The 27,027-nt window shown below is 39.2% G+C and overlaps 1 protein-coding gene across 4 annotated transcripts in view; it reads right to left on the reverse strand.

Annotated features, from left to right (window-relative positions):
• Nucleotides 1-10,486: 10,486 nt before the first annotated feature.
• The window catches only part of SERTAD2 (SERTA domain containing 2), a 145,451-nt gene continuing 128,910 nt past the window's right edge, over nt 10,487-27,027 (reverse strand). For all 4 annotated transcript variants that reach the window (XM_020985439.2, XM_078149547.1, XM_078149548.1 and 1 more), the window contains one exon: nt 10,487-15,941. In XM_020985439.2, coding sequence (XP_020841098.1) covers nt 14,990-15,937 — 948 coding nt within the window. In that variant the 5' untranslated portion in view covers nt 15,938-15,941 and the 3' untranslated portion in view covers nt 10,487-14,989. The remainder of the gene's footprint in view (nt 15,942-27,027) is intronic.

Raw genomic sequence — 27,027 nt, forward strand, 5'->3', positions numbered from 1 at the left:
CAGGGAATGTCTTTTGCCTTTTTTTTGTATCCTTAGCACTTAGCCCAGTGCCGGGTACATGGTAGATGCTTAATAAATGTTTATTGATTGACTGATTGAGGGAAACATGATCAGCAATGTATGTGATTGCTTTCCTTCCATTCTTTTCTAGTTCTGATTTCCTCCTGAAAGCTATGCTTACAGAAGACCTCTTCCTACAAGAAACTGAGCCTCCCATTGCAGAAGACATTCGACCCCTGGGACCTGAAGAAATGCTGGCTCACGTCTAGGTAAAGCCATGACAACCACCTGTTGGTGACAGCAATGCCCAGAGCAGCCTGCTTCCCAGGAATACCTCAGTTCTGTGCTTACTCTGTGTATGGGACTGGGGTTGGGGGTGTCATCCTGGAGCAGGCAGACCTCTGAGGGAGGAGAGCCTGACTTTCCTGGGCACCCACAATTTGCTGGCATCTGGTTGAGCTGGTTCTAGTGTCAGTATTTGGGTCCTTCTGTCCTCGGTGTTTTTGGTGGGTCCTACTTTGTCTGCTTCCCTAAGCGGCCAGCTCGGTGTCAAAAGAGGATGATCAGGCACACCACCACTGGTGTGTGCCCATGAATGTACGCTCCAACATTTACCAGCTGGGCAAGTCACTTAACCTTCGTAAGCTTCAGTGACAGGGTAATAATTATTTACCTGATAGGATTATTATGAGAAAAGTCCTTTGTAGACCTCAAAACAATATGGAAATGGGAGTTATTAATATTATCATTATCTATCAACCTGATTTGTGGCCTTCATCCGTGCAGTCCTTCCACCTTTGAATATTCTGTGTTTCCAGCATTAGCTTCCACACTGGAGTCCCATCCCCTCAACTATGCAACTCTTGTAGGCCAGTGAGAAGAGAGCTGGACTTATATTCCAGAGCTAGGTTCCAGACCCAGCCCCATAAACTGGATGTGTGGTCTTGAGTATATAATTTGACATCTCTAGTCTTCAGTTTTCCTGTTTGTAAAACAAGGATGATATCTGCCATGCCACTTTTCGGGGCTGAGGTCACTACTGGCAGGTAGGTGGGGGCTCTGGATAGAGTGTGGGACTGGGAATCAGGAAGATCTGAGTTCAAAGTCTGCCTCCAGCACTTACTAGCCGTGTGACCTTGGACTGGTCACTTAGCTGCTCTCTGCCTCAGTTTCTTCATCTGTAAAATGGGGATGATAGTAGTACCTACCTTCCAGGGTTGTTGGGAGAATCAAATAAGATAACATATGTAAAGAACTTTTGTGTACCTTCAAGCTAGCTATTATTATTGTTAGATATAAAGCACTAAGAAAAAGTTCAAAGGTTGATGTAAAAGTCAAGTATTATTTTATTATTTTATCTGCACAGTGCCCATAGAAACCTAATGACAATGCCATGGTGGCTGATTGAAAAAAAAAATAATAATGAGCTTCTCTGGGCTTCTGTTTAGCCTGTTAAACCAAGGCCAGAGTCGAGTGAATGTGGATTGTGTTTCTTGTCTTCATTGGTGTCCGGTGTAGGGGGTGGTTTTGGGAATGGATGGAGGAGGGCAGCAGGAAGAAACAAAAAGTTTCAATGGACAGAAGATACCGGTCATGGGGGTGTGGAATTGTAGGGGGTGTTGGGGTGGGGAAAATGCCCTCATTAGCAATCATTAAAACTGCCAGGAGAACACATAGGTGACAACTCAGGATCCGGGGTGGAGAAGAATGAGAAATTACATGGTACAATCCTGGCCCAAAGACAGAAGAGCCACCGCTGGTAGGCCCTAGCTACAACTAGCTCCGTCACAGGCTGACTCTCCCTTCTCAAGGTCTCAGTTTCTCTATCTGTAAAATGGGAATAATAAGGCTAGACCTTGCCTTCCTATCCAAGGCTCTGAAAATAAATTAAATCACTTGGGCAAGCCACCCTGTGATCCTCAAAGGAAGTATTATGAATTTGGAATATTCCTTTTAATCACTCCTATTACTATTATTCTTCTTAATTAATCTGGCTGTAACACACGAAAGCCTGGGCATCAGCCAAATGCATTTTAGTAGCTTTCTGTGGAGGCAGACATTTCCTGGTTGTATTATTACAACCGTTATACTCATTTGATCAGGAATTCGGGAAGATTCTGAGATATTTAAGAGATATTCTGATAATCGCATTTCAATATAATTGGTTTCTTTTGTAATCCTATGTATTTATTTTATGCATTTAAAAACACAATTCTGAGATGGGGTCGGGTCCACAGGTTTCACTAGACTGCCCAAGGGATTCATTAATGGCACAAGAAGGTTTAAGGACCTCTGCTCCAAGACCTTTTGTATTATAATCAATGGACATTTTAGGGTATGGGGGGGGCAAGCATATGCATGGGTGTTCCTCTGTGTTTGAGTTGCTGGGTTTTTCATGTTCCTTTCATTTTTTGTCTCCTCCCTCCATTCTTTACCTGGAGGGAATTGAGATTGTGAAGGCCAGGGATCTAGAAAACAAGGGGTTGGAGGCCAGTCAGTTTCTCTTTCTTCCTTACCCCAAATCCAGTCTTCGTCTTCCTAAACTGTCACCTCTTTGTTCTCCCGGCAGTTTTGATGACTGCTAATTAGGGCATCTTCCCCACCCCCATGGCTGGTAGCTTTTGGTCCATTGAACCTTTCTGTTTCCTCCTGCTGCCCTCCTCCATCAACCCCCAAACCACCCCTGCCACCCTACCTCCCATCTGAGCCATGGGTAGTAATATGACCCACTCAGCTTCTTGGCTTCAGGACTAATAAGGCCAACCTCCACCCCTCCTCGCCTCCCACCCCAGCTACAAGGTCAAGGACAACTCCACCAGCCAACTACAAGCCCTGTATTCATCCTTCCAGGACTGAAACAGATCATGGAAATCTGGTTTTCCTCCTCACCACCACCGCCATCAGATTCTGCTTTCCTTCACTTTGACAGGCTCATGGACACCTAGATTGAAGAGCGGGACATGCCCTATTAGATCACAGAGCCTTCCACCCCCAGCCCATCTCTCATTCCACCTCCACCCCCGCACCCGCCACGCCTGAGAGGAGAGGTCTGTCGGTCAGGGCCCTGTCTGCTGCCTGGTCAAAGTGGCTCTTGCCATCTCTGCTGAGCCTCATAATTTTTTCAGTATGAAGGCAGAGATAAAGGAGTAATTTGTTCTATACACATAGATTCCATAAGCCTGTGTTTAGACTCCATAATCCCCATCCCAGACTCATATTAGTGATTTCCCCCCCCCCCTTCCTGCCTGGTATATTGGAGGACGGAGAGCCCTAGACAGGAAACAGTGGCCTCTCCAAAGCACAGTTGGGGAAAGCACTAACTCCATCACTTCTACTAGTCCCTCATTTGAGAGGCCCAGGATGGGTCTTGAATGTTGTCATAAAAGTCTCACCACTAACAATCCCTATATGCCCTGTCTCAACTCTAGCACTCCATCCCAGCTCTTGGAGGTATTTCCTCAAACTTGAGGTACAAGGAGACATATAGGCCTTTCCCCTAAATTCCTGCTCCCTAGATGCAGGAAGCCTATCCCTCAAAAAGTGAAAGGCCAATAAAAGGGTGGAATATATTCCCATGCGTTGAAATGGGTAGAGGATCAGATGGTGGAGAGGTTCAGCCTGAAGCCACTCATGTTGGCTCCCAAAGAGAATTCAGAGATCCATTACATTTCCCCAGATCAGAATTCATTTCATCAAGGATTCTGGGGTCATTGGGCACCCCAGAGTGAGTGAGAGCATGACAAAGGTAAATCACATTCTTTGGAGATGTGCTGAGTTTGGGTTATCTGAATGCATTTACATTGTGCCACTTTAGGAGATACCAACCCAGTGTAGAGGGGTAACCTGCCAAAGTTTGGGGTGACATTTCCTAACCCATCCACAGACTCTGGGGCCTGTCCCAGATAAAATTGTTAAGTCAGCCAAGGTTTCTGTCAGCACCAGTCATCTTTCCTCTTAATGTACCCCTTCCACTATTTTCACTGTGGTTCCTCTGCTCCTCACCCTTCACTACCTTCCCACCCCCACCATCATTCAGGTGCCCAGCTCCCAGCACAGTAAGCAATCTGATAAACTAATTCACACTAAAGTATTAGTGACTCAATGCTACTCCTCTTAGAGATGCTTCCATTTATTTTTGAAAGAAGAGTCACAGAGAGGTGGCTAACGTTTAACTCAAATGAACAAAATTTATAGGTAGACTTTCAGACATAAAGAATAGTGGGGTGTAGAGACTTTGGGGAAGCCAAATTTTCCCAGCATCACTCAAATTACAACACACAGGCAATTATCTATGCTCACTAGGCATAAGGCCAGCCCTATGCTATATAAGCCTTATGCCTATAAGGCATAAGGCACTCGCCACATTCATTGATTCTATGATAATTCTCAGGATTTGGCTAATGCCGCAGTGACTGGTGACTCAGATCTCTTGTTGAGTGAGGCAAGAGAAGGACTTTAAGGGGACTGGAGTCCCTGAATTCTCATGAGTTCTACTTCTGTGTTTAGTCAAGTGCATTGTCACACTCCTTTCCTTCCATGGGGGCCATGGAAAATATTGGGGGGATGGAAGGGTAAATACAATTCTAACCAAATATTTGCTGTGGATTGTTTCTGACCAGCTGTGTTCAGGTTACTCATCCTGAATTCCAGAGGGAAGCCATAGCTGTCACTCTCTGGTTTTCACCCTGACAATCCACAAATTATCTTACTAGACTCTATCTCCCTCACTTCTAGTGCCTTCCCTCTGTAGATTATCTCTGATTTATTCTATCTATATTACTGTTTGTACAGTTGTTTGCATGTTGTCTTCCCCATTAGACAGACTTTTCTTGTACATATCCCCAGTACTTAGCACAGTGCCTTGCCTAAAACGAAACCTCTAATCTATAGAAACTCTAGAATGGAATGAAAAGCAGGATACATTTGAATGAACATTAAGAGGGAAAAGACACCAGAGTCTCCACTCTATCTGCAGTGTTAGGACAGAATCTTTTTAAAGATGACTTTACAAACTAGGATTAATTCTTTCTTTTTTTTTGATGAGACAATCACGGTTAAGTGACTTACCCAGGGTCACACAGCTAGTAAGTATCAGGTGTCTGAGGCTGGATTTGAACTCTGGTCCTCCTGACTCCAAGGCCAGAGCTCTATTCACTGCTCCACCTAGCTGCCCCTAAACTAGGATTAATTCTAAGCAAAATTATGAAGTAGGTAAAACTTGTCTCTTACACCTTTTCTATTCCTTATGTTCTCCCTTTCAGGTTCCTAAGGCCCTTATATTTTCCTCTGGACACTTAGAGTTCTCCACATGGCACTCCACCTTCCAGGTCTTTCCTCTCTCAGTAGTGTGCCCAATGCTCCAATTTTATTCCTTCTTCCTCTCTCCCAACCAAACTCTCCTTCCTTCACGCTGTCACTTCAGCCAGCTACCAAAGAGCTAGGATACGACCAAATGATTCACATTAAGGTGTTAAAAATTAAGGACAACTTAACATTACCCACCTTGGAGCACTTGGACTTTAAAAGAGGCAGCCTGAAGAGAGAATAACTGTGTAATGGGGAATTTAAAGGTATTTGACAGGTAGAGTGGATGGGGTTGGGGAGTGGGGAATTGTCAGGGTCTGACCCTCCTTGAATCATAGAGAGGCATGACAATACAAGGCATAGAGTGAAGTTAGAAACTTGGAGTCCTTACTTTTCTCATGTGTAAAATAGGAATAAATACTACCTAATAATATCCACCTCACATGGTTGTGATGAAGCACTGTGAAAATTTTATTTTATTTATTTATTTTATTTTTTTAATTTGCCAGGCAATGGAGTTAAGTGACTTGCCTGGGGTCACACAGCTAGTAAGCATTATGTGTCTGAGGTTGGATTTGAACTCAGGTCCTCCTGAATCCAGGGCTGGCGCTCTATCCACTGTGCCACCTAGCTGCCCCCATTTTGAAAATTTTAAAGCGCTAAGTGACAGTTATTCCTCTCCCTTCCCTCCATGATTTCATCATCATGGGGAACTCCAGATATATAAACTCCATTTACCAACACAGATCAATACATGGACCCAAGATGTCATTGATTTGGGAATTTCCTCCAACAATGTAGACTGCGACCAATAGCTATGTCTGTCTATTCCCTGTGACCCTTGTCCAAATCTTCTCACCAATTCACCATAGGAGGTTTACCCAAAGTATTGACATTTTGAGGTTCCAGTGGAACACCTGTCATCTCTTACCTTTGCCAGATAACCAGCCCATCTTCTCAGCATCCATTTCCTTGATGGTATCTTTTTCTTCTTTGAAGGTACCCATTGGTTATATGCTGCAGCTTGCTCACACAGCCCACCCTCCATGCATTCTCCATTACATGTTATTAATTCTTTAGAGATTGTTGTATTCCGAGTCTCACTGCCACACGACAACACTAGAAAAAGAATACAGGCATTACAAAGATGGGGTTTTATTTCCATGGGAAATTTGGGGTCATTAAAAGTGTTTTGTATTTTCCCAAAGGCAATTCGATTATGCTCTTCCACCTGTTCAACTATGGGCCCAACTCGCTGTCCACCGGTACTGTCTGTCCCAAGATATACATACAGATGGACAGCTTCTATAGGCTTTCCACACAGATGCGTTTGATAATCTGGGAAATTGACATTCTTTTCATTTAGTTGGTTTCTCCCATGTGGATGGCCAGAGCTGATTTTCTCATAGTTAGAGATCTCTTCCAGGAGGCTCCACGGTGTCATGGGGCTTAGTAAAATCAGCACAATGTCATTCCAAAACACAAGCATCTCAACAGACTCACCATCCACAGAGAAGCCCTCTTCAACTCAGACTCTGCAATGGATCTACTCGATCACAGTAGCTACCACAGTTGATGAGCATACTGTTTTGTACTTTGCCTGAGTTTATGATGATTGTTGAACAAGGTTATTTTTGTGATCATGTTTTTAAAGGAATCTCAGATGGTTTTTATGTATGGATGGGAGAAACTGTTGGAAAAAGGGCCTTTAAGGGGTGTTTTGCACTATTGAACCAAATGTTTTTACATATTCAACAAGTAACAAGCCCAGTGGAATCTGACATTCTACCAGGGAATTGTAACATGATAAAGACAACATCTATTGTTGAATAGCAATTGTGGAAGCCTACTTGTTCCCCACTGAAACTCCCATTGAGGATGCCCTCAATTTTTAATATAGATTCTTTTTCTCTCTCTCTCTCTTCTCCCTCCCCCTCTGCCCTTACCAAGGGCAGAAATTGCTTTCCATGTCTTTGGCACCCTCTAATACCTTGCATTCCTTAGCCCGCTTGTGATCATGACTCCTTCAGCATAGACCTCCTCTATAAACTCTTCCATTTCCCATCTTGTGTCTCTTTAGCACCATTTCTACCTCTTCTATAAGAACACCTGGTACTGTGATGTTAGGGTCTGAGTGTAGGGTCCCACTCTCCTTAATGGCAAGAATAGTTGGTAATACTAGTCTTGACAGATCTTTCCCATTTTTCTTATTTGTGGTCCTTCCATTTTTGTCTTTAATTGCTTCTGGGATGACTTTGCTTAGCAGTAATCTTGCTAAGTTTTCTTTAAACGGTACCCTCCACTGCTTCTCTCTGCTTTAAAAGATGATACTACTTATGATCATCCATCATCCTTCTTCATATAACTTTATGAATAAGTTTACATTCTAAACCGGTGTTACATTTGGCTGCCATCCTTCTCTGCTTGGTAACTGTCAAGCTCCTTTCTGAAGGCCAATACAGTTGTGTCAATAGAGTTATAGCAGTTAAATTTCTGTATAGAATTATTGTAATGGATGTCATTGCTATTTCTGATCTCACTTTCCCATTTTTCATTCCTGATTACTTGTTAAAATAGTTCAGAATTGGGTTGTTTCAATTGTATGCCATATCTTTTCCTCATTCTTGCTTTTTATTCATTTTGATCTTGCTTAATTTGGCTAATTTTGCTTATTTTTATCTTTTACTGATCCTAATCAACTGATCTGTAATTTATAGATAAGCTATTTGCCTGAGGACCCTGAAGGGTTAAGCAACTTGCCCATGGTCATATAAGCTAGTAGGTGTCAATCAGAACTTTGAATCCAGGTCTTTCTGACCCCAAGATATGGCCTTTATGCACAGTTGTTACACTGCCAGCTATCACTATTATTACATCATCTAGGTGAGGTCAGCCTTGTTACAGTCTTTTAATACAGTCCTCTCCAAATGGCTTTGAAGTGCTCTGGACTAGGAATGCAAGGGTTAAAAGTCTTTCTCAACCAATGTCCCAATAAGTATTTATATAGCACTCTGAGGTTTTCAAAGCATTTAACACACTCATTTCATTCTCACAACCACCCTATGAGGTAGGTGTTATTATCATCCCCATCTCACTCTGGATTAAGATATTTGCCCAGCTCCATATAGCTACTAAGTGTCTGAGGCAGGTTTCAAACCCAGGTCTTCCAGTATTCCCTAATCTATAGACTTTCCCAACTCTAAGAGATCAGTGAAGCTTGCTGTCAAAAAGTAGCAAGGGGAGATCAAATGATAATGGTGGGGGGAAGAGGGGTTGGAGTAGGGAGAGTCTCCCAAACCACCCTTAACTCTAGCTGAGTCTCTCTCCTAAAGCTGAGACAGTGAGCATAGCAGAAGATCTGGGGCCTTCAACCTCCTCCTCTGAAGATAGGGAGGTGGATATAATCTAACAATGGAATCACATAATTTAGACAGCACTTTGCCATTGTTTTCAGGAAGCCATCGGAGTAGGAGACTGTAAATTGCTTTTCAGAGGCACCTTAACTCCATACATTAAAAACCAAAAACAATGACAGGCAGGGCCAACAATCACCCTTTCAAATAATGGGGGGAAATGCAGATATTTTCAGGATACCCTAGCAGAGACAGACCCACTGGTTTAGGGCCACAAAGAAGGTGTGGAAAGGCCAAGAGAACGTGTGTGTGTGTGTGTGTGTGTGTGTGTGTGTGTGTGTGTGTGTGTGGGGGGGTTGTACTCCAACTTCCCACAACCACGTAGGGCAAATCCCAAAGGGAGAAGTTAGAGGACAGAAATATTTAAGTCAGCAAGAATTCAGTTTGGAAACAAACTTTCCAGAAATACTATCATGGGCTTCTCCCTGATCCTCCCACTCACTGTCTCCAGATTTCTTAGGCTCTGAGTTCCAGCAACCACGTCTTTCCATTGAGTGTAAGGCATTACTTGCTGCAAGGCTCCTAAACAGGGGAGGAGGCCTTTGCTGGTCGCAGAAGAGACAGAAAGCTGTTCTGGATCTGGGATACCAAAGCAATGAGCCAATGCTGGCATTGGCCCTACCCTCTCCAGTTGTTTACATTTTGGGGTCCCCCATAAAAAAGCAATATAAAATTCCTGTATCCAGATCTGACCTGGATTCTAACACCACAAAAGGTCAGTGAGAGGTGGTAACTTCTGATTCAAATTACAATGATGAGTAGCATCACACACTGAAATCAAAATGGCAGTATGGATTCTGAAAACCACACAATTGGTAAGACTGTGCATTTAATATCATGTAAGGCCTTCAGTGAATATTTGTTTGATGACAACCTCTTCACAAGCCAGGGAGCTGAGAGATCCTTTCTATTTCCCAATAGCTCCTCAAACTACTTTCAACTGTAAAAAAAACCCCAAAAAACTGGAATGTGAGAACAGGGGAAAGACTGGGGTGGGAGATAAAGCTTAAAACTGATGCCAGAATGAAAACAGAGCTGAAGTTTAAATCAGCTTATACAGTTTTTAAGTGTTTATGAAAATTCTATAGCTTTTATTACTAACTAGGTCCTAAAATATACCTTCGACTTGGACAGCTTTTGTCTAAATCATGCATTTGCCAAGAGATATTAGCTCACCTCGACGTAGTTGGCACACACACATCTATCTCTGTCTAGTAGTAGGGTTACTAAGTAGTCTTTCATAACCACCCTGTGAGATAGGTATCATACACGTCACAGACCATATAATTTCAGAGTTGGAAGGCACCTCAGAATATTATTCCACACCTTCCCTGTTCTAGATAAGAAAACTCAGGCTGAAAGAGGTTAAATTACTTGTCCATGGTCACACAGCTGGCATCAGAATGGAGACTTGAACACCGGGTTTCTTGCTGTCACTGCCTTTCAGCAACGTTTACTACCTATGCTGACTTTTATCACAGAACGAGGTCCCCAGAGGTCGTCTGTTCCAACCCATACTGGAAAAGGAATCCCCTCTGCAAACTCCAAGCAGTCATTTCAAAATATACAAATCGTGTATATTTTGTCTCCTCTCAATAAGACTACAGGCTCTTTGAACAATGTTCAATACACATTTGGTTGATTTACTAAATTTTAATTACTCATAATTAGAGAAAAAAGCCATTACCTTTTCAACACCGTAAATTGTAATAAGGTATTCAACAACTCATGTAGATGGAAAAGCCAAAAAAAACACTAATACAACTCCATCCTTTTAACTGTTTATTGTATAATATAAAACTACAAAAGTAAGACTGCTTATTTCCATGTACATTTATCCAATTGTTTAGATTACAGCCCATACCTACATGTGAATACAGTAATCTGGGTTCAGATGTATATGTCTGTAATATTGCATAGAAAAGGCACAGCTCTAAGGTCTGTGGGGGAAATTACAGCCTCCTTTTTAACAACACGCCCTTCTCAACAGTCATACACCAAACATTTCACACTATTTACACCTTTTCCAGAATCTTTGCTGTTTACATGTGGATTACATTTATCTCCAATAGTTTTTCTTCCCAAAAGTGCAGAATCTTTATTAAACTTTATTGTTTTCAGCAAAATTTTAAATTGGCTCATTTTCAAGAATCAGTCAGCTTCAATTTTAAGAAGCACCAAAAGCCTTTTGAAAGCATGTAGATTACACAAACCTCTCCAGGATCAATGTACCCGAGTGTGGCAGGAAATTAACTGTTTCTCATCCAAAACATGTTGAATGTGATGATTTGAATTTTGGCAGGCAGTTAGATTTGCAACAATCATTTTGAAACAATCCAGGACATGATCAGACAGCAGAACCCCCCAACTCCTGCACAAAGTGGGGGGAGGGGTTTGGTCGGCATTTTTCACTAGTCATTTAAGAAGGGTGCCCTGGGGTATTCCTAATTCATTGCTTACCTCAGGGAGGTGACTCCTAAATTTAAGTTTTAAAAATGATCTGTAACACTACATATTACTGCTCTTCAGAGTTCATTTACTTCAAAAAATGTTCCTTTCTCTACCTCAGGGAAGTGAAGGTACCCTAAGGGAAAGCAGTATTTAAATGCATCAACTGATAATGAATGAGAAAGACACTCAGGTGTGTATCTGAGGCTTGTTTCGGACCCCTTGCCATGAACAAGCATGACAATTTGGTTGCTCCTTCCTTGATAAAGGGAAAGGAGTGCTATTAAAAATCTTTTAAAAATCGACCCTTTAATGCTTGATTTTCCTAAAAATTTGGGGATTAAAACAATCTTCATCCATACCTTTTGCATATTTCAAATAGACCCACATTAGAAAAGAGTAAAAATAAATGTGAACCGTGCATACCATGAAAAGAACCCAGTTCATTTTCTGAGTCTGGCTCTGATCCCCTTTTTAATACAGATTTACATTCCTACAAGAGAATACATTCCTACCATACATTCTGTACATGTTACAATCCAGATGTTGTTAGCTTCACAATAAAATAAATATATTTACAAAGAAAAAGGAATAAATAACTTATGAAAAAATCACTTCAAATTCAAAGCTTTTTCATTCTGCTCTCATCTTGTCACTTCATTGCACATCATTGTCAATAAAACTGCCACCCCCCACCCCCACCCCCACACCCACCCAAGTCTGGCATGTGTCTTTTATAAAGCTCCTCAAACTGCCTGTTTGACTCTGAACTGCTCATGATGCCCAGATTATAAAAGGAAATGTTACTGTTAAAGAATGGAATCTTCTGCAAGTATGTCCCTGTAGAGCTGGGGCTTAGAGACCACAATAAAGATTGTTCTGCCTTTCTGGTACATCATTTTGTAAAAAATTTAAAAAAAAATTCAAAACCTGATGGTTCTGCCCTTTTTAAATGGACCACCAATTTCCCTTATCTTCCTTATTTAAGTGTCTGTCTATATGCATGTTTTATACATATACACACATATATACACACACTCACATACCTATACACATATGTACACATATATTATATATAGGCATATATATGTATAGGCATGTGTTTACACATACACACACATATTATATTCATTCTCTGTTTTAACTCTACCTTATAAATAAGGGATTTTCAAAGAATAAGTTTTAGGCAACACTTCATTGCTTTGGAAATGGTGCTCTTCTGAACAACTGCCTAACATACCGTCTTTGTTTAAATACACAATTTACTAATTCAACGAAAGTGTGGTTGTTCTAAGTTACTGTAAATCAGTTTTCAACAATGGTAAATCAATTGCTTACCATATTATTGTTCTAAACAATCAGCACTATTGTACACATGCATATACATATACATATACATATACATATACATATACATATACATATACATATACATATATATATATATATATATGTGTGTGTGTGTGTGTGTGTGTGTGTGTGTGTGTGTGTGTAGCTACCTTCCTGGGTTCTCCAATTATACAAATCTTGGAATCTGAGGGCAGGATTGTTTTTTGACAAGGAAGAGAAGAGCCAAAATGGAGCAATCACAACTACACAGGATGCAAAATAACATAATCCCCATTCCCATTTCCTCAACTGAATATGGTCCCTAATCCTACCAAGAGATAATGCCTAATCTGTCTGCAGTATCAAAAAAGTTATGGGTGTTAAGGTTGCTTGTAGGGGAATTACAATTCTATTAGTTTCTTGCTGCTTCACTGAGTTGATAAGTCTTTTAAAACAAAACTCAAGGAGTACAAAAGTAAACTAGGGTCCAGAAGGATTTTACACATGAACCTTTTACTTCTGTGAGTAATTTATCTGCTTTGTCATGTGCATTATATTATTATGTAGACTATCTATGGCCTGTTTAAAGTGCCATTTTATAAAGTTATCTTTTTAATAGACAGAAAATACCCAATTTCATCCATGGCAAGAAGCGAGCAGAACTGATGACTGAATATTGTCAAATGACAAACAAAACAAAAAACCCCATAATTTAAAATTTCTTAAATAAATATAAAAGTTATTCCTAAAGAAGCCATATGCATTTCAACAATATAGGTTGCAACCTGCACGCAACAGCTAAAGTACCATGGCAGAGGGAAGGGAAGGCGGGAGCCCTAAAATGCCATAAACTATTTCAGCAACAGGCATGATACATTGCAAACATTTTTAAATTAAATGTACACCACAATGAATAAAAATGCTATTGGTGCAGTAACGAAGACTTCTCAGGTGTTATGGGAGGGAGAGAAGAAACATGCATAGAAAGCTGTGTTTGTATATTCTGGTACAACAGGCCTATAAAGTATAAAGCAGTTAACGCAGTTGATAAAAGAAACCAACCACGCTGGAGATGCCAAGTGATGTAATGTGACTAACTCCAGTTTCCACAGCAATGGATATTAAAGTTAGAGTCCATCCAGTGCAGATAAGAGATGAGCTTCACTGCAGTAATACTGAAGATGCCATTTTCAGCACTTATCAACATAGTGAACAAATGCTCCAAGGAAGGGGGGAGAAGGGAGGAAGAAGAATGGTATAAGATGATTCAAATAAATGATGTATGCCTTTTTAAAATGCAATTCAAAAACAAAATAAACTTACTCTTAATAGGTATTTCCATTCCATAAAATGATTGATTTTAGTAAAATTTAGTTCAGATGTGATGATTTTCTAGAAAGCTAATTAAGTTCAAGTCACAGAGAAAATTATGTTAAAATGAAACATTTGGGTTCAATTTTTAAACAATTAAAAACAGTAACTTGGCATACATACTTGAAGGCTAAGTTTTCAGTAGCCTTCCTCTCAAAAGAGAAAGCTACAAAGAACCATCACTTAGAACCCAAGTTTCACAGCTATTTCCTGCCAACTGCTTAATACAAGTTTTATGAGTAGACATGGCTCTAGATTGGGGAAATCACAGTAGTACACAGGTGTTTTTATACCAGGGAGTTGGTACTTGTGAAACTTGGGTGAAATATCTCCTGGCCCTTTCTTAAAGCACTGTGTGTTTGCATTTAGGGATATCAACTGCAGATTAATTTGATCTGATTTTCTCTTTGCACCATACACATATAAAACATTACAACTCTGTATAAAAGTACAAGCGCATCTTGTACATTTGAAGTATGCAGGAACTATGTGAGCAAATCCTATCAAAATAGCTATTTTGTGTGTATAAACAGCATTTGTTTTTAGAAAAACAATATAATAAACTGCAGAATCTGTACAAAAATATAAAATAAATTTGGGCAGCAGTTTCTAAACAGCCATGTAAATGCAACACTTAAGAGGAGTAGTTAATGCCTCCAAAAGGCTGAATTGCTAAGTCAACCTACACAGGGCTAAAATGCCAAAAAAGATACTGAGATTATCTAAATAATAAATTTTTTACCTCTTGCAATAAAACTTATAGAAAAAATAGACAAATATGCACATGCAATTTACAGCTTTCCCCAACTTAATCCTTGTGCTTCACTTTTTTTTTGTAGTAACAATGTAGTAATATTGTCTTCAATATGTATTCTTTCCTATACCAGGATATTAGGTCTTCTTTGAGGAACCACTTAAAAACACATTAAAAGTGGTCATACATGGATGAAGGCACTCCAACTCTGCTTGAGGCAAAAAGTACTAGTGTGATCCTTTTTTTTTTTTTTCTGGAAAAGGCAAGCAAGGACGATGCATGCACAGTGCTGTGAATCTGTAGGGTTGTGAAAATACTACCAAGTGTGTATATACTGGTACAGAAAAAAGTCTCTAGGTTTTTATAGGTTTTACGATCCCACAAGCACCTCCATTATGTGATCCAGTTCTGTAAGGTCCATTTTGAAAGGCTGATTTGGGGCAACTGGTTGACTACTATAGGGAGCTAAAGTCTTCAGGAGGTCGTCTGCAGAGACAGGAGCCATTTTGGAGGCTGCCCCTGTAGCAGAAGTGCAGGGGTCAAAGTCATACATTGATGTGTCTATATCAGCAAACAGAATGTCATCCAAGGTCAAGTCTGTCAGAAAACCCGTGGAAGTTGTTATCTCAAAGTTTCCAGGTAGCGAGTCCATAAGTTTTGAGTCGGTTGTTCGGCTCTCTTGGGGTCCCTCAGGTTTTTGAATGTTAGATTCACTGGAGCCTTCTTTAGAGCTGTCAATTGCTGCTACTGCTGTTGCTACTGCCTCAGTGGAGGTAGGTGTTGGACAGAGCTCCTCAATTTCGTCCAAGGCTGAGGAGAAGCTGTCCTTTTCTGGTTGGACGGTTGGAGGTGGTAGTTTCGTAGGACCGTTGGGTTGGACGGCCTGAGAAGTGCAAAAAGTATCGTCCTCCAGCAGAGAGGCTGGGGTGAGGCAAGACTCTAAGGACGTAGTGTTTACTAAGTCAGCGGGGTGGGCTGGGGAGGAGGCGAGATGGCTAAACGCAGGCTGGGCCTCCCGGTAATCGTCCCCCAGCGTGTCAGCTGGCTGAGAAGTGGTGATGAACACAGGTCTCAAGCTGCCTTCCTGTTTGAGTTCCTCCTGAATCCGCCTCAACATGTTGTTAATTAAAACTGTCTTCTGCAGGCTTGGCTCTGTCAGCGGCCTGTGGTTATAGAGTTTCATAAGGGAAATGTTGAAGATAGTCTGGCGCTGTAAGGTGTAGGACACCTTAGATGGACCATCAGTAGGAGACACAACTTTGCCTTCCAGCCCATCTTCATGCTCATCAAACTTCCGTTTTCCTCCTTTACCCAACATATATCTGCAAATAAGAGGAATTGGGAGAAAAATAAAATTGGTGATTTGTAATCAAAATCAATCAGAATGTAACCAGGCAATTAGGAGATCGGACCCTGCCACCATACACATTGCTAACAGCAAAGACCTTAGCATTTAACCAAGTGTAGATGTTTCAATAAGGTAAGGTTAAGGAGAAACATTTACATGCTTAAAATTGGGGTAAGCTGCTTCCTCTGTGTGCATATATTAATTTTTTTTTATCACTTGTTGGTCTGTTAAATGTACATCTTGAGAAATGTGTACAACACAGCTGAGTTGCTATGGAGACCACAACTTTGAACTTCCCATTTCATGCTCTCGTAATTCTCAAACCAAACATTATGAGTCTTCTGTCCCTCTCTCCCCTCCTCCAAGTAAATTTATATATATGAAAAGAGAAACATCTCAGTACTATGGATTGAAAGCAATATAAATATACATATATATAGCCTTCAACAATAGATTCACAGCACTGTGAATACACTCATGTATATACTTTGTAATATTGCAAATGCAATTGATCGAAAGGTCACTGTCACTGGAGGAGAAAAATGTACAATTTTGGGGCTACTATATGTGACTAAATTATATCTGGGCAAGTTATACATACTTGTTAAAGTACAGTGAGGTGCTTGGGGTTAACAGTAAATGACAATAGTGATACAGAGCTTTCCTTGGAAGGCCCTTCCAGAATCCAATGTAGGAATCTGTGGTATTCAGCCTAAGTCTTCCTTTGGCTCAGTTTCATCTTATACATATAGGGTCTGAATAGAGCTGAATTAATTTCCAAGCCATTTTCTCTTGTTAGCTGCACTGCTGTCCATGCTGTTAGGGAAGTCCCTTTGCTTCCAGTTGAACAGACATATGTAGTTTATCCCTAAGAGCTCATCTAACCATTCCAGAGAAATGTACATCTATCTACTTTGTGTTTTCTTGGGGGGAGATACATAAAGAAAGAGTAGTAAATGCCACAGTCTCCCATGGTAATGTATTCTGATTTTTTAAGGAAACCTGACCAGACTTTTCCCCTTACATCCACTCTAAATCACTCTACAAATTTCTTATTTGTCAGAGGGCAACTTGGCCACTCTGTAGAAAATAACCCTTCCTACTCTCCAAGGATGTTGTCATCTACCCTTCTATTCTCTAAATTAAATAATCCTGGGGCCTTTACTCAAAGGTCTTACTTTATAATCCTTTAATCATTTTGTTCCTAGTCACTAAATCCACTCCAAGTTCTCAACTTACCACTAAAGGTAAAGAGTCTAAACCTGGATATAAGACTCTCGTATGAAGTAATATATGTTAGATAAAATATGGAAAAATTGCTACGCTTTCTTTTATGCCCAGTACCCACATTTGTTGCCTTAAGAACATTATTAGCTGACTCAGCTCTACTTTTCTAAAATCTTCATATATAGCAAATGATTCTCCTTTTTAAACTCGTAGTTGTTCTTCTGTGTGACATTTCTCTTTACTGATGATTATCACAATTATAGTTTCTGATATTTTTTCCAACACATCCTAGTTATTTTAAATTATAAATCTCTTCCAGGAGACAGCTAGGTGGTGAAGCGGACTGAGTGCTGGATTTGGAAGTCAGGAAAACCTGAGTTCAAATCCTGCCTCAGAAAGATACTTTACTAGTTATGTGGCCCTGGCAAATCATCTGTAAAATGGGGATGATAATAGCACCTACCTAAAAGTGTAATGAGGATTAGACAATAGTTGTAAAATGCTTTGCAAACCTTAAAACACTACATAAATGCTAGTTATTATTATTATTAAAGTGCTACATACTCCCTACTTCCAGACTGATTTCACCTGGAAATTGTGTGAACACAGTTCTTTCTTTATTTTATGTCTTCCAGGTCACTGAAGAAAATGTTAAACAATAATGAGCTCACAATTGAGCTTTGAATAATATAGGGAGAGTCTCTCTCCCTTTTCAGCTTCAAAGAAAGTTGCCTAATTAAGCCATAAATTAATTCTCACTTTTATCTCTGAATGGTAAATAGCTGACACAGAAGGAAAAAAAGCCTGTTCTACTAACCCCAGGAGAAATGTTTTGAAGAGATTTTTAAAAATCTTTGCTACTTTGCTAGCAATTATTTATTTGGTCACTAAATAATTATTTATTTGGTTCTCAATGAAGTATGAAAGGTAAGGACTCCCTATGTTATACTCAGAGAGTATATGTCCTCTCCTGAAGTCCTTTTCTGATATCTCCTCTCAAAGACAATATCAATGAAACACAAGCTTTGCTATGTCTTACAGAACTGAAAAGGCTTCAAGTACCAGCCTGATAACATTATCTGTACTCTGAGCATCAGCCTTGGAAAATATGGAGGAGTGTCAATGGAAGGCTGACCCAGGTGATGGATTTATTTTTGGTTACAGCAACTCATGAAATGGTTAAAAAGACAAAATAGCCCTCAGTTCTGTACCCTTTTCTGCTTCTGCAGTAACAGCGGCAAGGAAGGGAAGAAGGAAGCAGAGGGTGCTAGGAATCTCACATTTCATAAACTGGCAATTAAAATTAATTTATCTGTTGGGAGTCTCAATGTTATCTGTTCTAACAATATTCATATAGCCATTTGTTATAAATTAATCCAGAAGAGAGAGAGTTCAAGATAAGTGGAAGGAGGGCTCACAGGTACTCCTTGAGCAAATAAAGGAATTGGCAGTTTCTTTTTTTTCTGCTTGTTTTCATTTTATTTGTCTTATTCAAGTTTTAAAAAAATCAATCTGTCCCTCCTGCTCCACTCCTCCCTTAAAACAAATTAAAAAACAAATAAAGCCCAAAACCAAATCCCTCAACGTACGTCTACTGAGTCTCCAAAACAAATTCCCATGTACATCCCTTTAGAGAGTTAGTTTCCTCCCATTTCCAAGGGAAAGAAGAAACATCATTTCATGGGACAGTTGATCACTTTGCTTTGCAGCACTAACAAAAATGTAAGTAAACATAACCACAAAGATGACTGAAATGTACACGCCAATACCCACTGCAGATAAAGAAAAAGTTCTATGACAGATATGAAAAGATCTAAATTCAATCACCATTTAGCACTTCTGCCTGCTATGATCCCATGGGATCCAGGCCTTGGTTCAGTTGCTTCATCTGTAAAGGAATGAAGGGGCTCAACCAGAAGACATCTCAAGCTAAAGGCTACTTCCAACTCTAAATCTATGATCTGACTTCAATAAAAAGTTAGCCATAGGAGACTCCTGCAAAAGCTATGTTGAAAACTATGACTGCCAAGGAAGGAAGGAACCAAAGGTTTTACATGTTTGAGCTTGCTTCAGACCTGAATATTATAGGTACTTTAAAAAAAAAAGAAGAGTCAGATGGTACTGGACATTATAAGAACCTAACGATTTCATTAAAAACAAACAAAAAAAAATTGGAGTGTGTGTGTGTGTGTGTGTTTCAACAAAACTGGGAAGTGATTAGTTACAGATAGCCATCATTTCTGATTCAGTTGTCTGTGTGTTGTCAGATCATCAGCTGGTTAGGCTAAAGGTCAAAGTAAACACTCAATTAGAAGGCATAAAAATGAAATGGTAGTACTGCATGTGGTTACCATAGCTCCAGCCTAACCTGTTTAGACAAGCTCTCAACTACAAAAAATGGGAAATGAATAAAAGCAAAGACTTTTCCTCTATCACCATTTTCTAGAGAAGTTACAAATGAAAAGACAGGAGCACAACAATGAGGTCAAAAGAGCCCAAAAACTACTTTGGCGGGCAAATAATCTCCTGGCCAAATGGAGAGATGTAGCCAAGAGCAGCACTGTTTAGAGAACAAGATCACTTACAAAGCATTACAGAGGATGATGATGGAAGACAATAAGCAGTAGCACCACACAAAATAATGAAAAACAGCTGAGAAAATAAACTTTCATTGAGTTTGGTGTGGTATCCAGCTAAATCAGATTATCCTGACAACAAATAAACAGCAACAAAATATTAAGCACCATGTGCCAAGCACTGTCTTAAGTGCTGAAGGGGAAAAAAAAATGGCAAAGAGCCCTTGTCCTCAAGCAGCTTACCATCTAGTTGGAGGAAACAACACACATAGGGAAGCAGTGGCTAGGCCAGGGCATTTTGGTCCTGAGAGTTACAGGGATGGTGAGTGGTACTACAGGGAAGGAAAATGTGTGCTGATAAAACCAGAGGGCGACAGGCTCTAAAAACAGCTGTGAGCTTTTTTTGTGGCACTTTATTCTCATCAACAACAATTAGGGAATCATCAGCTCTGGAACTTACCACCTCAGCACCTAATATGCTGCACGCAGAAGTGATAACAGCATTTTAAAAGTGAGTTAGAAAAAAGCAGCCAGACCAAAGCACAAAGAGAAGAAATCTATGCTGCAGGCAACACATTTTTAAAACCACTCAGGGATCAACCTTCAGGATCTTTCCAAGGAGAGGAATACTCTGACAGAATGGGGGGGGGGAATCATAAATGGTGTTTTCAGTGGGGAATAAAGTGATCAAAATACATTCACAACAAACAGCACGTACCTTTTTCATAACCATAACATCTTTTTGGAAAATACACAGAGAGCATCTGAAAACAGGAGATAGCAACAGGCAAACTGGTAAAGACAGCTTTCTAAAATAGATATCTTAATATTCCATCGTGAATCTAGGAGTTGGAAGAAATCTCAGAGGTCAACTTATACAACCCATAGCTGAAGAACAAATTTCTATAGAAAAATTCTTAAACATTTTTTTGTCATGGACCTCTTCTGACAACCTGGTGAAGCCTATGGACTCTTTTTTTTTTGGCTAGGCAATGGGGTTAAGTGACTTGTCCAGGGTCACACAGCTAGTGAGTGCTTTGTGTCTGAAGCTGGATTTGAACTCGTGTCCTCCTGACTCCAGGACCAGTGCTCTATCTACTGCACCGCTCAACTTCCCCTTGGACTCCTTTTTAGAATGATGCATATATTAAAATGCATAGGTTTCCTACCAAGGACGCCAATTATACTGAAAATACATTTATCTATATATATAGTCCACCAAACACTGGTTATGAACCCTTGCTTTATCCCAACTACTCTATATATCCAACTTTTTATTGAAGACCTGTAGTGACAGAGAATCTACCACCTTCTAAGGCAGCACATTTCACTTTTGGACAACTTTAAAAATTAGGAAATGTGTCTTTTCCTCAAGTTTAAGAAGAAAAATGAAGATTAAATTTGGCTCTTTACAATTTCTATACCACTACTCTGAGCTTTTCCCTTTGGAGCCAACTAGTACAAAGTCTAAGCCTACTTCCATTTGACATCTTTTCAAACCATCATGCAGTTGACTGACAATTATAAAGAACACGTTCACATGGATAGTTTTCAGAAAGCATGTGACTTAATTAGTCTGAAATGTACATGTAAGGCTTTCTTCCAAGAGGATGAACCAGGTAACTTTTGAGGTCTCTTCCAACTGCACAGCTACAATCTTACATCAGAATTATACAAAATTTCATAAGTTATAACTAGAAATGTGGCATTGTTCAATGATATTGAGTACTAATAAATCAAGGTGTTAAACAGGGTTATTACATATACATTTGTAAAGGTGTCTACCAGTGTCATGGAAGATGTCCTATGTCAGATCCAAACAAAAGAAAGAATTCCTTGATGGTAACATTCCAAATGCTCTTATTTAAAGATGACATTGTACTAATCATATCAATCCCAGGCAGAATATAGGAATATACTGTAGATAGCACCCTTAATGGAATCCATAGTCACAGAAAAGATACTGGTCTAAACCAGGGATTGGCAAACTACAAGTCAGAGGACAAAAATCCAGCTGGTTTTTACATTTTAAAATAAAAGTTTTGATCCACATGTACAACAATATTTATAGCAGCTCTTTTTGTGGTGGCAAAGAATTGGAAATTGAGGGGATGCTCATTAATTGGGGAATGGCTAAGCAAGCTGTGGTTTATGAATGTAATGGAATACTATTGTGCTATAAGAAATGATGAACAGGCAGACTTCAGAAAAACCTGGAAAGACTTGTATGGACTGATGCTGAGTGAAGTGAGAAGAACCAGGAGAATGTTGTACACAGTGACAGCCATGTTGTATGATGGTTAATATTGATAGACTTAGCCCTTCTCAGCAATGCAAGGATCTAAGACATCTCTAAAAGTCTCAGGATGGAAAATGCTATCCATATCCAAAGAAAGAACTACGGAGTTTGAATGCAGATCGAAGAATACTATTTGTTCTTATTTTTTTCTTCTGTTTTGTTTTGTTTCCTCTTTCTTGCGATTCCTTCTATTGGTTCTAATTCTTCCTTACAACATGACTAACGTGAAAATATGTTTAATAGGAATGTATATGCATAGCCTGTATCAGATTGCACGCCAGCTGGAGGAGAGAGGTGGGGAGGGAAAGGAGAAAAATTTAAAACTCAAGAGCTTATGGAAGTGATTGTTGATAAATCAAAATAAATTAATAATAAAATTTTTTTTAAATAGGAAAAAAAATAGAAAAAAATAAATAAAAAAGAAAATTTATCTTGGACAAATGTTATAAATAGGTAATTACTAGGGCTCAAGGTTAAAGAGAAAGCAATCAGGCTGGATTATATTTGGGAAATGTTGTGGTCATTTAATAATAATCCTTGGATTGAAAGAAATGCTCACCAATGCAAATGTCCAATCTCTTTAACACTGATATTCTTGAATCAATATTTTAAAGCTCCAAATTCTAGAACACTACAACTTCAGAATTAAAATCATAAAAATTAAAAGGGTACTGAAAAGATACATGGCAGAGACCCCAGTGGCCATTGGGCTCAACTCATACCTGACCAAGAATCCTCTCCCCTCAAAACCCTTCCAAACAGTCATGCAACCTCTGCTTGAAGAACTCTAATGAAAGGAAATCCTCAGTCTCACAAATCAGTCCATTCCAGTATAACCTAGATAAGAGCACTGACACATTGTTCTTCAGATGGTCTCATGGAAATTTAAAAAAAAATTGTGGAAGATATCATATTCCTAAAATATTTCAAAAACAAATATATTTGTAGTGTGAATTCAATTTTTTCCTCCCTTTACACAACTGTGGCCCCAAAGATTATTTTAAGTATCAAATAAATTTACAGAGAGGGCCTTTTGAAAGAAAAGTGCTTTTTCAGTGATACCAGTCTGCAAACATATTGGCTGTCTTGGCAGCTTGAGGCAGGAAAGCATCAGAAAGGTGACTATCAAGCCTCTTTTTTTTGCTACTTTGGTGTTGTGTTTAAAGAGGTGTAAAGATGAATTTATTGTAAATTTATACATTAACTTTCAAGAGTTTGGTAAGGAAAATGAAGGTTGCTTTAATTTTTTCCCTTCTAACTCAGAAATCTGAAAAATTCTATCAACTGAAAACTGTCATTTATTTGAATTAGGGATGCCCCTATGAAGTGTTGCTACCTATAGTGCTTACTTTCTCAGCGTACCTTTGGTACAGTTATAGCTCCTTCCCTAAAAAACTGAATAAAACCAGCTGTACCTATCAAAAGTATGTCATGAATCCTGTAAAGAATGCTGAACTACTTCTCAGATGAGAAAGTACTATGTAAATTTGTAATCTATTTGCACCTCAAGTCAACATAAACTTTAACAAAGATAATGAATGGATGACCTCTTGATTCAAATTTCAATCCCTGTTAGAAATTTTTTGCTAAGGTATCATCAGGGCATGTAAAGGGAATGATTTTACTTATTCTTATCCACTATGTGGCAGAAATATTTACTATTGGTTAGCTGTTGAAAATGCCATTTATATACATACTTGCATAGGGCTTCTCCCATCTGAAGTATATTTACATGATTTATGTATTAATTAGGAAGGAGGTGAGTGTGTTCCACATTATGAAACACTATAACCCACATAAATTAGATCTATTACTGAACAACTGTTCGAAGTAAATATTTGTATACCTAATTATATGGTTCCACTGATTCCATTATCAGTTTTGAGCTATGTACTGGACAAGTTTTTTATTCCAACTTGTAATAATATACTTTAAGAATCGTAACATTTACTCTGGGAAGTGTTCTACTTTTATCGGTGTGTACCCTAACTGTATAATTCTCCTATGTAATCCCTGCAACTTAGTATGAAAGATATTTAATCTATAGGATTCTGTATACTCATTTAATAGTATAGGGATGGTAAAACTGGTCCTGTGATTTAACTGTTATAGGCAAATACTGGGTGAGGAAACTCCCTTTGCCAAAGCAGGCTGGCCATTTTTCCCACAATTCACAATCTGAAGAGTCTCCTCGGGCACTGGGAGGCTGAGTGACTTGCCTTGGGTGACGAAGCCAGAATGTGTGAGAGGGGTGATTTGAACCCATGTCTTCTTGGCTTTAAGGCAGGTGCACTATCCACTATATCATGCCGCCTCTTACAAATTTAATGTATTTGAAAAGACATACAACTTGGTTAATTTTCATCTCACTTGGAATTCTCATTGACTCCATGGGATTTGAATGTTTAAGTTGCTCATTGCCATGCAATTATTCCAGAATTTATCTCAATTCCATAGCTGGAAAACACACTTGAACAAAGCAGTCCTTGGGGACAGGTAGGTGGCACAGTAGATAGAGCTCCAGCCGTGGAGTCAGGAGGACCTGAGTTCAAATGTGGCCTCAGACACTTGACACTTATTAGCTGTGTGACCCTGGGCAAGTCACTGAGCCTCCACTGCCTCACCAAAAAAAAAAAAAGCAGATCTTAATTTGCAATTAAAATAGCAAAGATACCGCCATTCCATAAATTACAGCTATCCAACATTTCATAAAGGTTTATTTATTCTAATTACTGCAGGTAAGAAACAGTTTGGATTTAAGAGACCTAATAAGAACGATCAAGCTGAATGAAGGGTAGGGGGAAGACAGTGTCCTTTAGAGTTTTAGACAACTAACTTCTGTGCCCACTGGAGGCCAAGGCTGCCAACAGCAATTGACAGGCCAATCAAATCTGGTGGGATTTATCAAATGTGTAAATAAGAACCTCTGACAAATGAATCTTCAGAGCTCCTCCACTTGTATAGCATGTAATGTAAGAAGACAGAAATCAGCTCTAGCAAACTTAGAAATACTACAAATGGGTGATTTTAATTCCAAGTTTAGCAAAATATTCATAGAAGAGAATAAGTGAAGGGTCAGTCTCTCCCCAGCTATTTTTTACTTAAAAACTGACATAGCAATTTAAGCATCCCCTAAAAGCCTGCTTTAAAAACTCTTTCTAAAGCAAAAATAAAAATAAAGTTTAACAACTGATACCTTCTTCCAAAAAACCCTTCATAATATATGGGAAAATTTTAGGAGGTGAAAGGAAGATGCAAGCACCTAAGTTTAACCTAAAACAAGTTAAGAAAGGATAAATTTCCCCATAGGGTTTTGCATTTATGATCTCCTCCTTAAGCAGTATACAATTTAAAAAAGAAAAAAAGGAAAGCCATACAACTGAAGAACCTGTGGGCATGAATCCAAACATTCTGGCCAGTTTCCAAGAGTTTCTGGGCCTGGAGTTGGGGGTAACTAATGCTCTGAAGAGGTTTAACACTACTCCACAGAAGCCTGTTTTTCCTCTCCTTCCTCAGCCCCCTCGACAAAATGCAATATTTGTTGCTTTTTAATAAATATTTTGTAGTGGCGCGTGCCCTTTCATCTGAGATGAGAACAGAAATGCTGACAGGATAAAAATCAAGCAGGAGCCAGAGCCAAAGTTTTTGAAGAACTTTCTACTAGAAGAGGAAGGAGGGAGGAAGTGAAGGGGGAGGGAGGACAGAGAACGGAGAGAGAGACTCTTTCCTCTTCTACAAGCTCTCTGATTTTGAAGGCCTGGCAACTGAAACACATATGAAGTATTAACAAGATCGGAAGGGCAAACTTTACCAGATTTCTTGATTCCCAAATTTCTGCAGCATCTTGCCCTACCTCCCCCCCTCCCACTCTCTGTCATCTAAGAACCTCAAGCCTGATAATCCTGCAACTCCCATAGTTCCGTATCTAATTCTCTAGCTTAGGGTTTCTTTTGTGTATGATGGACCCCTCTGGCAGTCTGGTGAACTCTGTGGACCCTTTCCCAGAAAAATGTTTTCAAATGCATAAAATAAAATATGCAGGATTACAAAGAAAACTGATTATACTGAAATACAGTCATGAAAATATTTTTAAAAACAAGTTCATGGACCGCAGGTTAAGAACCCCTCCTCCAGCCTTTGATATTACAAATTTTTTCTCCTTGGTGACTTTAGGGCTAAGTTGGAAGTGGGCTGGGGGCTGGGATTGGAAAGGACCATATGAATTGTCTAGTGTTCAAATGCCTAAGTTTTTGTACATGTGTGCTGTATACTTGAAGCCAAGGCACAATAATCCATTAAAATATTTTTTTCTTTACACAAACTTTACAAAAGATTACTCATGATTTATAATCACCAAACTGTGCTTTTAAAGGCAAGGAAAATGGTTTAATTAGGAATAAAAAATAACTTTTCTACATAATTCCCCTACCCTTTAATTATAAATTTAACCATCAAGAAACACAAAACATTTCAATATATTTTTCATCTCTTTCTCCCAAAAAGCAAATAGTATTAGGAAATTGTGGACTTCTGTAAAGTAGTTTTCCAGGCACTGTGAAAAGAATGAGAAACCTAATGTTAAAATTCTACAGGCAACAACATGCTTTCCAACTTAGCTTTTTTTTTTTTAAATTAAGAATGCTAACTTTACTACAAATACCAAAATAGAGATTAGAGTTGGAAGGTAGGATTTCATTTCATTTTCTCCCTCAATCAATATTTACTGCATAACTATTCAGTTCAATAAATATTTATTTAGCACTATGTGTAAAAGCACAGTGCTATGAGTTTTGGGTGTCAGAAAAGCACAGATTTAGGTATCTGCTCTTAAAGAGTTGTGCAAACTAGCTGAGGAGACAAGATATACATGAAGACAATGAAACAATAAGAAGAAAGATATAAGTGTCTAATTGCCTTCCGGCAAGATTTGATTATGTGATTTCTAAAGTCCCTGTTAG

The sequence above is a fragment of the Phascolarctos cinereus genome, unplaced genomic scaffold (genome assembly GCF_003287225.1).
Source record: "Phascolarctos cinereus isolate Bilbo 61053 unplaced genomic scaffold, phaCin_HiC Scaffold_2;HRSCAF=192, whole genome shotgun sequence".
NCBI lineage: Eukaryota > Metazoa > Chordata > Mammalia > Diprotodontia > Phascolarctidae > Phascolarctos > Phascolarctos cinereus.